Below are 13,856 nucleotides of genomic sequence, written 5' to 3'. Positions count from 1 at the left end.
GTGCAAGAATTAAAGAATAGCTCTGTAACTAGTATTTAAAGGCGACCAGTATGTAAAGACGATTGGTACATTAATTGACCAGTCTGTAAATTCACAAATGCGATTGGTATAGTAAAGTCAAGTGCATCTGTTCCTAATGTATGACTAACTCATTGTACTGGTTAGATTGCTGTGCTGGATCCAGGCCAGAGCAGTACAGTAGTGCTAATCCCATTGTAGTGATCATTGAGGCAGAAAATAATGTAGTGGGGTGACTTTGGTCTTGTAAAGGATTTTCAGTGGGATTAGGGCTGACCAGATCTCCTTCAAACTGGTTGGCAGAAAGTAGTCCAGACGTAACAAAGGCCCTCGGAAACCAAACAAAATAGGGAGAGTGTACGTAGTGGTACAATCAGAGGAGTTTTACGGTACCATAACCTACTGTATCTCTCTGTAGCAGAGAGGGCAGATATGGAAGGTATTTTATTAGGGAAGAACAGTTAGTCATTGTTATTGCTTGACATCAGGATAATGTAGTATGTGCGTTGCACTGCTCGAGGTTATCATGTACTGTTCGTATGGAGTACCCTGTCCCTTTTTTTCTCAGATTCCCAAGGTATTTTACAAGCCATAAACAGGTGACCTTGAACCACACAGAATCTGACAGTGTGTCAATTTCTCCATGCCTGACCTGTGATTGAATCCGTCCAATAGTTGAACATTGACTAGTACGTATAAAGGATATAATCTCAACATAATATACACAGGCGCTGTTTGTATTATCCTAAATAATACATTTCAAATCATTAACTCCATAGACTCTGAGGAATTCATTCGCAGGAAATTGGACATCTGGTATTGGCTTTTGGGAAATGACCAGTTTAATCAGAGCTGGTGATGATCTTTGCTAGCCAGACTGCACAGTAGATTCTCCCCATCTCTCTACGCTGTGCACCAGCAAGGACAGGAGAGGTGTTAAGCAACTAAATCCTGGTAAAGAAGGTCATTTACAGGGGATGAGGAGGTGGAGAGAGTCAGGGAGGCAACCATCAAGACACACCGATCCAGGTGCACAACGTGTTTTTATAGTTTTATTTGACTCCTATAGCAGTCAATACAAACTGAACCCCATTAACATAGAACATATTAATCGATAAGAGAAACAAAATACAACAATACGAGTAAAAAAAATACATGTAAATCAATAATGTCCTGTGGTCTTAAAGTGACTCATTCATCAATGAGCAGAAATATGGGATTGGTGACCTCATGTACCATTCGGTTCTAGACTTTAGCATAGTCAGATTGCTTAGGCTGCGTGTTACTGTGATTTTGTCAGGGGGTAGCCAGTCTCTGAAATGAGAGTTTAGGAGGCTGACAGTGAAGTCAGAGCTGTCTGTCTTTCATGAAGCCGGGGTAGGGACAGGGTCTGAAGTGCCTCAGTATAACTGGAGTATCCTCCGAGGATGGTGAGGCATGCACTCTGCTGAATACGCTCCAGGTCATCAGACTGGTCCTGTGTCAGTGAGCTGTGCCAAGCAGGAGTGGCATACTCCAGGGTGGGACGTATGCAGCTGGTGTAAATGCTAACCAGGTCTTCCTACAACACATGGAACCTTTTAAGGCGGCAAAGAGAAAAATAATTATGTTGCTCTTGGTTACCATTGTAGCAACCTGCTCGCTCCATTGTAAGTCCTTCTGTACCATTAACCCTAAAGTCTTCACACTATCACACACTTTGAGATCCTGGCCCTCATTTCAGAGAGGGCATGGGACAGGTGGATTTCTTGTGAAGGTCACTGATAGGATTTTGCACTTGGCAAGGTTCAGTGATATTCTGCTTGCATGTACCCATGTGTCGAAGTTGTTCAGGGGCTGTGCTGTGCATATTTCCACCTATTGTCGAAATCACGGGCTGCACTGTCTGTGACCAGAAGGAAGATGAGAGGGCCCAGAAGAGTTCCTTGAGGAACACCTGCCAGTCTGAGAGGCTGTCTTGGTAGCGTACCTGTTGTTTGTGGCCGGTCACAAAACTGCAGAGCTATGGTGTGAGGGCAGGTCTGACACCCAGTTGGATTAGTCATTCAATGGTGATGGTGTGTACGATTTTGTCAAAGGCCTTGGAGAAGTCAGTTGTGATGAGGGTGGTTATGGTGGATAGGATGTCTGATTGCTTATACACTTATAAACAGTCCAGGAAGCTAACAAGTGTGTGGATAGATTATATTTCTGGTCTGCTTCCAAACTGTCTGGGGTCTATGCTGGGCGTTATGTCTTCGTTTCATCTAGGTGTCACCGAATCTCTCAGAAACTTTTGATAGTTGTGGTGTGTGTGTGTTGTGTGTGTGTAAGTGAGTGTGCCTGTTTTGTATTGATGGGCCGCCTCTGTCTGTCATTCCCTCAGCGTCATGTTAAAAGGGTATTCTTTATGGGAGGAGATGAAAGGAAACACAAAGTCAAACCTTGCTATCGATCTCGCTGCTGCCCAAGGCGGTCTGGATCACGTAGAGCAGAGCGTCAGTGAGGCCCTCGCACTCCCTCATCCTCCTACGAGCCTCCTCCCCCGCCGAGCTCACATTCCTGCAACAACAGACACATTTCTCTTCAGTAATGTATCCCTGTTATATTGTACTGTAGCTACAGGTATTTCAGTTTAATTCCAGGCCTAAAGTTATACATCTTTACTTACTGTTGTCATAATTGCTCAAAATCAAAATCGGTCTTTCGGATTGGAAGTAAAACGGGTGTCCTGACTCTCTGTGGTCACTAAAGAGGCCATTGCAGGTATAGTATTAGAGGTAGAGAGAAGAGTAGAGGTATTAACTCCGGTGTCCTGGTTAAATTCCCAATCTGCCCCTCATACCATCATGGCCACCTAATCATCCCCAGCTCCCAATTGGCCCATTTATCCCATCTCCTCCCCCCTGTAACTTCCCAAGGTCGCTGCTGTAAAAGAGAATATGTTCTCAGTCAACCTACCTGGTAAAATAAGGATACACAAACATGAATAAATTAATGAATGTAGGCTATAGCTAAATGGTGTTAACGATAGTATAGTTTGACTCCATGACAAGACTGGCCCATCAGCCCCATTTCAGCCCATACTACCTATATAGTGTCCGGCTTTTGACAAGGGAATAGGGTGCCATTTGGGACACAGTCTCTGTCCTAAAGAGCTCCTCTCCGCTGCCCTTTAAATGTCAGGTCACTAAGAGTCTGTAATGATGCAGACAGCCTTGTCTTATAGGAGGCCTCTAGATGGACACCATGGCCATTATCTAAGGGTGCCTGCTGGTGGAGTTTGGGGCCAAAAGACAGGGAGATTATTGATGGCCTGTTTGTGACCCCGTCAGCACCTCCAGCACTTTGTAATGGGCCTGATGAACAAAGCCGGCCATTGATCAATCTAATCTATGTGTATCTGTTCTGTTCTGTTTTTTTCTTTTCTTCCAGTGATCAATGAGTTGACCATAGAGGGGAGAGACAGGGTCTAGGACACGGGATCCTTTATCAGGTCGTTCCAACACAAACAGCAACCACTGTCCGCTGATGCCCCACACCCAGGGTAGACCAGACGCAACAGATGACCCCAGATCTGAAAGGAAATTATACAAAAAAGGGAACATAGGTTTGTTGACTCTTTCGTGAGCATGGGTGTGAAAGATAGAGATGGTGAGTATGTTATCTTGCTGATCAGTCAGAGCCATGGTCCTATTGGCAGACTTTCTCCCATTACACAGCAGTTGATGCCTGGCAAAGAGGCATCCTGTGGAGAATGAAAGTCAACTAGTGTGTTGCGTTGCTCCCTGTCAGCCATGGTGATTCTGTTCTGCCAGAGTAAGTGTCACATGATGAGGGACAAATGTGTGATGCGGCGGCAGGTGGCAAGGCATCTTGGTCCCGCACATTAAACATTCAATCAAAGCCCCTGTTCTGTTCTGTTCCTTAACGACCCATGGAACAGATGAATTAGTCTGCTCAGCTCAGGGATTTACTGTAAAGTCAGCCATCCCTCATCACAGGCAGACATTAAGACTCAGCACATTTCACTTTACAGCGGAATTCCTCCCACTTCACGCTGCTGCACTGCTGATTGGTTGTGCTGCAGAGGACTACCTGTCTGGGTGCCAATGGGAATGGAACATGTCCCCACAAAGCCCGACCTCCCTTTCATTAATCACTTCCTGCTTCGAGAAGGTAATGTGTGCATATTAAAATAGACCCCAAGCCTTTGTTTTCTTTCCATCAACTATTAGCAGGTAATACCACAACAGAGAAGCGGTGACATATTGCACAGAGAGAGTAATGCACTGTAGCTAAAATGAATAACCCCAGAATGAGCAGACAGGCAATGTATTAGCTAAGATCTCATTATTCTCCTTCACAGACGCTTCTCCTGCTGGTATGCAGGGGACGAGGTCCCAGATATCAAGAGTTGAAACACTTGACACACAGCCAATTGTCTTCCGATGCCAGCGTTATAACCAGAAAGCCCTTTGACAATATTCCAGAACTATAGAATGCTTTAATGCAGAGCAGGCATCTTTAAGCCTCAAAGAAAGCTGACATGGCGTTTTCACACAACATCCCTCATAATGTGGGTAATTATAAACATGATACATGGGTTCACATAATCAGTCTGACACTTGTGGCATTCATTGTCTGTGATAAAACTTCCTTGATCAATAACCCTCATTTGTCAAGTCAATATTCACAATGAGAACAAAGCTTCCAAAGTATTCATGTGTGAAAGAGCAATGTGTTACATACTGCATTACCAACACAAAGGAACAAGCCAGGGATCGACAAAGCAGGAAGATATTGACCTGGTAGAAGCCGACTGCTCTCAGTAAAATCTACCCAGAGAAGAAGAGTTCAAGTTCCCAGAAGAGACCTTACCACCCATTGCATGTAAACTCAAGAGTTAACATACGCTGTCATGACTTGTGAACTTTAACCTCTGACCCTGCCACTGTGCTATCGCTCCTGCTTTGCTTTGGGGTCTATGATGGGTAACTGTAAAGGACTTTAGTGACAACTGCTGATGTAAAAAGCTAGCAAATACATTTGATTGATTGATTGATTGATTGACCCGAGGGTCTAGTAAGAGTACTGACCTGAGGCAGCCAGTGGCATTGCGGAGCACCTGGGAGGAGTGCAAGTGCAGCTTGCGGTCCTCCTGATGGGGCGAGGTGTCCCAGCCCGAGTGGGGGATGATGACAGCGTTGGTCAGCACGGCCAGAGCATCCTGGATAATGGGCATCTTCAGGGCATCACACGACGACAGGTTCCACAGCACACCTGAACACAGAACATCAGATAGGATAAGATGTTGACGAACAGTGATTTAACGTGGGAGAATGGTCAGGAGGTATATTGCGCACATGAGAGTGGAAACTGTGCTGAATCGTACAGACTTTGTGAAGAAAAAAAGTTTAATATACCTCCTCTGAAATTGAAATAAGGATAATGTGTGACAACATTTTTCGAAACACTGAAAAGATACGGTAAGATTCTATAAATGTTTAATTACTTGTCATGCATACGTTCACAAAAGAGCATATTGCAGCCCCTAGTTTTGATTTAGTGAGAGGCCGTCGTGATTGTGCAATAAACTGGTCACCTAGGGCTTCATAGATTTGGATAATTTTTTCTGTAATTTCATGTGCAACCAGCCAACCTACCAATTACATTCCAAGCCAGCGGCTTTGGCACAGACTGTATGCGTAACCTACACAGAGACAGGGAGGAAGCTCTCTCTCTGCAGCTGGGCTCTCCTCTCTCCTCTTTAACCACACTGACTATGACTTCAGTCTTCCTCCTCAATCTCGGGTGCTTTGCTGAACACTGAACAGAGGCACTACGTGTCCACAGAGAGTATCTCACATCCCAGTTTACATATGACTTCAACTGAACCTGAATTACAGCAGCTGTATGATGATACCAAAATAACATTCCTCATAATACACTGAACAAAAATATAAACGCAACATGCAACAATTTCAAAATGTTACGGAGTTACAGTTCATATAAGGAATATCAGTCAATTGAAAGAAATTCATTAGGCCTAATCTATGGATTTCACATGACTGGGAACACAGATATGCATATGTTGGTCACAGATATGGGGTGTGGATCAGAAAATCAGTCCGTATCTGGTGTGACCACTATTTGCCTCATGCAGCGCGACACATCTCCTTCACATAGAGTTGATCAGGCTGTTGATTGTGGCCTGTAGAATGTTGTCCCACTCCTCTTCAATGGCTGTGCGAAGTTGCTGGATAATGGCAGTAACTGGAACACGCTGTCATACACTTCAATCCAGAGCATCCCAAACATGCTCAATGGGTGACATGTCTGGTGAGTATGCAAGCCATGGAAGAACTGGAACATTTTCAGCTTCCAGGAATTGTGTCCAGATCCTTGTGACATGAGGCCGTGTATTATCGTGCTGAAACATGAGGTGATGGCGACGGATGAATGGCATGACAATGGGTCTCAGGATTTCATCACAGTATCTCTGTGCATTGAAATTGTCATCAATAATATGCAATTGTGTTCATTGTCCGTAGCTTATGCCTGCCCATACCATAACCTCACCGCCACCATGGGTCATTCGGTTCAAAACGTTGATATTGCTGATGTCACCCACATGACGCCATACACATTGCCTGCAATCTGCCCGGTACAGTTGAAACCGGGATTCATCCGTGAAGAGCACACTTCCCCAGCGTGCCAGTGGCCATCAAAAGTGAGCATTTGACCAGTTGTTTTCGACGTCGAACTGCAGTCAAGTCAAAACCCTGGTCAGGATGACGAGCATGCAGATGAGCTTCCCTGAGACGATTTCTGACAATGTGTGCAGAACATCTTGGGTTGTGCAAACCCGCAGTTTCATCAGCTGTCTAGGTGGCTGGCGTCAGACAATCCCGTAGGTGAAAAAGCTGGACGTGAAGGTCCTGGGCTGGAATGGTTACATGTGGTCTGCGGTTGTGAGGCCGGTTGGACGTACTGCCAAATTCTCTAAAACAACATCGGAGGAGGCTTATGGTAGAGAAATTAACATTCCATTTTCTGGCAACAGCTCTGGAGAGCATTCCTGCAGTTAGCATGCCAATTGCACACTCCCTCAAAACTTGAGACATCTGTGGCATTGTGTCATGTGACAAAACTGCACATTTTAGAGTGGATTTTTATTGTCCCCGGCACAAAGTGCACCTGTGTAATGATCAGCTTCTTTATATGCCACACCTGTCAAGTGGATTAATTATCTATGCAAAGGAAAAATGCTCACTAACAGGGATATAAACTATTTTGTGAACAAAATTTGAGAGAAATAGGCTTTTAGTGAGTATGGAACATTTTATTTCAGCTCATGAAAAATGGGACAGTTGCGTTTATATTTTTGTTAAGTATAATAAAAACACAACCGAGTCATGTGTCACCATAAATTTCTTTCAATAGGATGTGGTCGGAACATTGTGACTCTGCCATGGATGGTGTTAAGGGGTGAGCAGCCGCTGTCAGCCAAAGGTTGAGATACACACACAGCACAAGAGCTGGCCAATTATCTATAAGAGGAGAGAGGAAGGGGGAGGAGGAGGAAGAGGAGAGGGTCCTTCACTCCACAACACTGTGATTTGTTGAGAGGGCTCACACACACACACACACTGTAATGACCTTGACAGCTGGCCCAACACATTATAATTCTTGTTGACCTTCACCGTGTCATGTCCCTCCCAGGACACTGTAGCATTTATGATTGCAATTACCAGTGATGAGGCAGACAGTCACTCTTCACCCGTTCCTCTCACAACAACAATGTAATTACACAGATCTACTTTCGTCTTATCAGTTATGTTGGGATGTTGTCCTTGTGGTCTGCTCTGCATCTAAATAACTAGCTGCGTTGCTCATAATTAGTGGAGACAGTAATCTTACAGAGAGCATCACTTTACCGCGCTCGGGGCGGCGCACAACATTTCTGTGTTTTCAAAAATGAAAGGGCTGCTGCCTAGAGTGGCGGCAGGCTCGGCGCATAATAACTACCTATAACATATTTTTTTTATTTCGCCTGACAGATGAAAGAGGTTAATTGCCTCAGCCTTACATCATCGGGGAGGAAATGCGGTGCGGGGGGTGCTAGGTGGGGAGCGAGAGCATCATTACATGGGGAGAAAGTGGGCCGTCTGCAGAACTGGACCAAAATTAACTCTACAGGGGGCCGTGGAAGGTGAGGGCACTGTGCAGGTTGTCAAGGTGACGGAAATGGAATTTGAGGAAGGAGCCTGTTGTTTTTATGTGGTTCAGGTGAGGCAGCCGCCGTGTCGTGAGCCCGCAGTCAAGTGGCAAAGGACTGATTCAGTGCAGATGACGTTCTAATTAAATCAGCCACTCTATAGTGAGCCACCAGGGTACCAAATGTACACGGAGTGTACAGAGCATCCCCGTATGTCTATGAATTGTTGTCTGTAGATGGCTGTACAGTTCTACATTTCAATCTCATCCAACTACTCTACTTTTCAATTAATTTACTCCAAGAACTACAGAAGGACAACTTGATTAACCAAAATCCAGCACGACCACATCTCATCCACCCCTCCACTAAACTAGACTAATTGCATCCTGGCTGTGTAAGTGCAGCAACATGGGTCCCTGATGTCACTTGGAGTCCAGGACACAATCCACATCTCTAATCTCAGGAGACAAGAAAGCTGCCATTTAAAAGAGCTTTATTCCCGCTAAATAATCATCTTTAGCTCCCAAGGGGGGTGGTTGCTAGAGCAGCAGAGAAAACAACAACCTGGCTTGGCTTCCTGTGATGTCATAAACCGCCGCTACCGCTTCCCTAAGTAAGGGTGCCTCCTGGCAGTCGGTGGCACAGGGAAGGCTGGGAGATGGAGAGAAACGGGTAAATAGTCCCGTTAATCCCTGCCCAGTCACAGGGAGGGGAGAGGAGGCGCAGGCGGTCACTGTGACTCTGATTTAAACAGCCAGAAGAGAAGAAGTAAAGAGGCAGAATTCCTCTGGGCCGGGAAGGTTTTCTGATGCCTGATTAATTTGTGACAGGAGGGACTCTGTGTTCCGTGCGTTGAACTGCTTTCTCATTTATATGGTAATCTCCTTTAAGACAGCACCAGCACAAACCGTTTATTTCCAACGCATTTCCAGGCTCAGAATCCTCTCTACAGTAAAAAATAAATAATAAAATAATGCCCTCTATAAACATGACTAGGGGATTTAACCTCTCACTTGTTATTGACTAAGTACATTTAGGCAATGTTTCAATTAGAACAGCGCTCCTTTAATAGATAATAGCACCATGCAAGTATTACATCATATTGTATTTAATAAAATATAGGAATTTTCTATCCAGTAAGTCATTTGCGGATATTAGTTTTAACCACTGCTTAACCACCACTAAGGATGTTGATGTGAAAAGTCCCTTTGTGATTCTTCACCACTATAGCCTTCAGTAGTTGTTAGTTATCCAGCTCCCAGTACCAATGTCCTGTTAAATTCAGCTTGTGTATAAACTCTAGATATAAGCATCCAGGTAAAATGCTTAATAACTTTCTATAAGCAGGTATGAGCCTTTATAATGTCATATAGCAAGGCTATGTTATGTCTCTCTTTGTAAAAACGTAGCACCAAACTCTGTTCACCTGTAAGCAGCTCCCTGATCTCCACATCGGTGGTCTTCCTCAGCAGGCGGACCAGGGCTGGGATCCCGCCGCAGTTCTTCAGGGCGATCTTGTTGTCATCGTTGGCCTTTCCGTATACCAGGTTTCTCAGAGCACCACAGGCACTGCGGTGCACGTCGGTCATCCTGTGATCCAGCAGATCCACCAGCAGCTGGATTCCTCCCTGCCTTCGGATCTGGTGAGAGGAACAGGGAGAGGAGAGAAAAGGAGGACGTTAGTGGATCATAACGAATTGATCAAGACTAGATCAAAATTAATAGATAGACAAAGAACAGTACAAACATGCATGCAATAGTGTAGCTAGCTACTGTTCTATACAGTTCAATTTTACAAACTGTCTGCCACAGAAGTCATCTGTAGTTTTCAGTATTGACAACAATATCCCTGGAGGCATCCCTTTGAATCCTGTTCTTTATTTCACTCAGGTACCTTTCCTCTATAAATCAACTAGAGCCAGATCAGACAGTTCCTTCCTCCCTTATTACTCTAGAGCAGGGGTCTCAAATCCTACCCTACGAGGTCAGGAGCCTGCTGGTTTTCTGTTCTACCTAATAATGAATTGCACTCATCTGGTGTCCCAGGTCTAAATCAGTCCCTGATTAGAGGGGAACAATGAAAAGACGCAGTGGAAGTGGCTTCGAGGTCCAGAGCTGAGCTTGAGGGCTCTAGAGTCACGTGGCTGCATATTAGTGCTGAACGATTAGTGCTTTTTGAGGTCGGTTCAGTTTCTGTTCGATTATAAAAAATATTTATGTTTTATTATTTACATTAAACGCGCTATGCATTATGTGGGTTGAATGCTGTAACAACATAGAATAAAACAAATAAATAAAAGTCCCATGATGGTAGTGACTGCCTATTACTGCTTATCACTTATTAATCATAATTTATTCACATTACTTTACTTTAATAAAATGTTATACATTTGTTTATTTGATGACTTTGTTATTTAATTCCAAATCATCATCTCATCTCTATAGAGCTGCTTCCTATGCTGTCTGACAAAATCCCTATTTTCATCAAAGTAAATAAGGCATACTTATATGAATGTTTAATACCAACTATCAATCTCTTAGATCATGTATTTTCAGGTAGAGATACTTTGCGAAGCAACAGCTGCTCTCTATATTACCTCACGATCGCGAATTCTTCTATCTTCCGTAGCACGCATAAAAAAAACACACACCGGACAAGTAGATACGCAATGGATCATGGTCATTGTAGTTCATTAATATGTTTTCTGCGCTAAACTATGTAGAATATTGGCCTGTTGGAAACTACAACTAACTCCCAACTACATAGCAAAGTTTAGACTGGATTGATTTATCTCTAGAAAAACTGCAATGTGTGCATTGAGATCACAGAAAAAAAAGAACTAAATGGAATTCAAATAATTCAACCAATGTCGGTCAGTTGTTTAAAAATGAAAAAATAACAGACATTTTGGTTCATCTGCACACAGACAGACAGGCCAAGGAAACACTGTCACAGAGCGACAGAGGACAGAGTGACATATTGACAGAGTGACAGAGGAAGTGAGATAAGACGACCAGGTAGAGTGTCACAAACATACGTACAGACGTGTGCGTACGCACGCACACCAGGGGAGTTGTGCCAACAGTCAGCAGATGTGCTGCTAGGCCCAACAGAATGGATCAGCACTGCTGCTCTTGCTGTCCATCTCAACTCCAATTAAACACAGAGGAGAAAAACCATTACAAATTAGAGCCTGTTTATCTGAGTGCTCTGTTGGCAAAGGTGATAGACACTGGCTCACAAGATTGCAGGCTACATACAGTACATGCTGCCATTATCCAGTGCATGCTGTATATTCCCTTCCGTTTATGAAGACACTGACTTACTATACAAATGTCTCTCCTTCATCTCCATTGCTCTACTGTTACTAAAATAGAGTGCCCATTAAATAGTAATTTCCTTCACACAGCCTTCTGCTCCAAAAATAACCAAGATACTGCTAGGCGAGACAAGGTGCCATGATGGCACACACAGCTACAGTGCATCGACTCGCAGTACTATAAATACACGACATGACCAGAAGTATGTGGACACCTGCTTGTCAAAAGTCTCATTCCAAAATCATGGGCATTAATATGGAGTTGTCCCCCTTTTGCTGCTAATACTAGATGTGGGAACATCGCTCTGGGGACTTGCTTCTATTCAGCAACAAGAGCATTAGTGAGGTCGGGCACTGATGTTTGGCGGTTAGGCCTGGCTCGCAGTCGGCGTTCCAATTCATCCCGAAGGTGTTCAATGGGGTTGAGGTCAGGGCTCTGTGCAGGCCAGTCAAATTCTCCCACACCAATCTCGACAAACCATTTTTGTATGGACCTCGTGCAAAAGAGCATTGTCATGCTGAAACAGGATAGGGCCTTCCCCAAAGTGTTGCCACAAAGTTGAAAGCACAGAATCGTCTAGAATGACATTGTATGCTGTTGCGTTAAGATTTCCCTTCACTGGAACTAAGTGGCCAAGCCCGAACCATGAAAAACAGCCCCAGACAATTATTCCTCCTCCACCAAACTTTACAGTTGGCACTATGCATTGGGGCAGGTAGCGTTCTCCTGGCTTCCACCAAACCTAGATTTGTCCGTCGGACTGCCAAATGGTGAAGCGTGATTCATCACTCCAGAGAACATGTTTCCACTGCTCCAGAGTCCAATGGCGGCGAGTTTCACACCACTCCAGCCAACGCTTGGCATTGCACATGGTGATCTCAGGCTTGTGTATTGATCGACTCAGGCTTGTGGCTGCTCGGCCATCAAAACCCATTTCATGAAGCTCCCGATGAACAGTTCTTGTGCTGACGTTGCTTCCAGAGGCAGTTTGGAACTCAGTAGTGAGTGTTGCAACCGAGGATAAACAATTTTTACATGTTACACGCTACAGCACTCGGCGGTCCACAACTGACTGAGCCGTTGTTGCTCCTAGAAGTTTCCACTTCACAATAACAGCATTTACAGTTGACCTGGGCAGCACTAGCAGGGAAGAAATTTGACGAACTGACTTGTTGGAAAGGTGGCATCCTATGACGGGGCCACGTTGAAAGTCACTGAGCTCTTCAGTAAGGCCATTCTTCTGCCAATGTTTGTCTATGGAGATTGCATGGCTGTGTGCTCGGTTTCATACACCTGTCAGAAATGAGCTGAAATAGCCGAATCCACTAATTTGAAGGGGTGTCCACATTCCTTTGTATATATAGTATATCACTGTATGTGTCTATATCTGTGTGTGTGTGCCTATATGTGTGATTGCCAAGGTGTGTGCGTGTGTGTGTGTGTGTGGTGTGTGTGTCTGCCCATGCTGCCTGTGATATATCTGTCTGAGAGAGGCGATGAGATGAGCATCAGCAGTGTTCCAGGAAAAGGTATCCGCTGACCTAATGACTTTCTTCCAATCCCTCCAAGACAGCATCTCACTTGCAACTCATCCCTCCATCTCCACCTCCCCCATCTCACCATCCCTATACCTCACCATCCCTCCATCTCACCATCCCTCCACCTCACCATCCCTCTACCTCACCCAGCCAACGTCCCCACATATTACACACAGACATGACACCACCAAGCTATCCAACATTAGGGTGAGGAAAGTCAGGTGAGACAAGATCAGGCAATACTATCTGACCATTAATGTGAGGAGAATTCACAATTCTAGCACCTGGGATAGATCCTGAGCTAGAATTGTGAATTATTCTTGAAAAAGGTTTCACAAAAGGTATAGATTTTAGATGATGTGCTGAACATGAAGGTGGAGGCGGACTTTGCTATGTTTCATAAGTTTCAAATGAAACAACAGCTGCCCAGGGCCATCCCACTGACCGATTCTGACTTTTTTAAGCCCAATGTGTTAGCCACGGATTTAACAACTTTATGGGGCATATACATATCATAATGTGTAGCAGTGGATGCAGGTGTCCCCGCTAGCACATGGCAGTAGAAATGTATGAGTAGCCATATCGGCCTGGTGCAGGTTACCTCAGACTTGATCTTGTTGTCTCCGAAGCACAGGTGTTGGAGGTAGGCTGCAGCGTTGGACTGGACCGAGGGGAACTGGTGTTGCAGCATCTGAATCACCTCAGGCAGCTCTGGGTCTCTCCAGCCAAACTCCCTGCAGGGGACCACGGGAAACACAGGGATGAATACAGAACAGCAC

The 13,856-nt window shown here is 44.7% G+C and overlaps 1 protein-coding gene across 2 annotated transcripts in view; it reads right to left on the bottom strand.

Annotated features, from left to right (window-relative positions):
* The window catches only part of LOC115103044 (catenin delta-2-like), a 105,048-nt gene that overhangs the window by 15,031 nt on the left and 76,161 nt on the right, over nucleotides 1-13,856 (bottom strand). For both annotated transcript variants that reach the window (XM_065005721.1, XM_065005722.1), the window contains 4 exons: nucleotides 13,679-13,811; nucleotides 9,645-9,858; nucleotides 5,097-5,280; nucleotides 2,442-2,559 (listed from right to left, as the gene is read on the bottom strand). In XM_065005721.1, coding sequence (XP_064861793.1) covers nucleotides 2,442-2,559; nucleotides 5,097-5,280; nucleotides 9,645-9,858; nucleotides 13,679-13,811 — 649 coding nt within the window. The remainder of the gene's footprint in view (nucleotides 1-2,441; nucleotides 2,560-5,096; nucleotides 5,281-9,644; nucleotides 9,859-13,678; nucleotides 13,812-13,856) is intronic.

Source organism: Oncorhynchus nerka, linkage group LG20, assembly GCF_034236695.1.
Source record: "Oncorhynchus nerka isolate Pitt River linkage group LG20, Oner_Uvic_2.0, whole genome shotgun sequence".
NCBI classification, from domain to species: Eukaryota; Metazoa; Chordata; class Actinopteri; order Salmoniformes; family Salmonidae; genus Oncorhynchus; species Oncorhynchus nerka.
The sequence above is the reverse complement of the archived record's forward strand: the minus strand, read 5'-3'. Positions and strand labels throughout refer to the sequence as shown.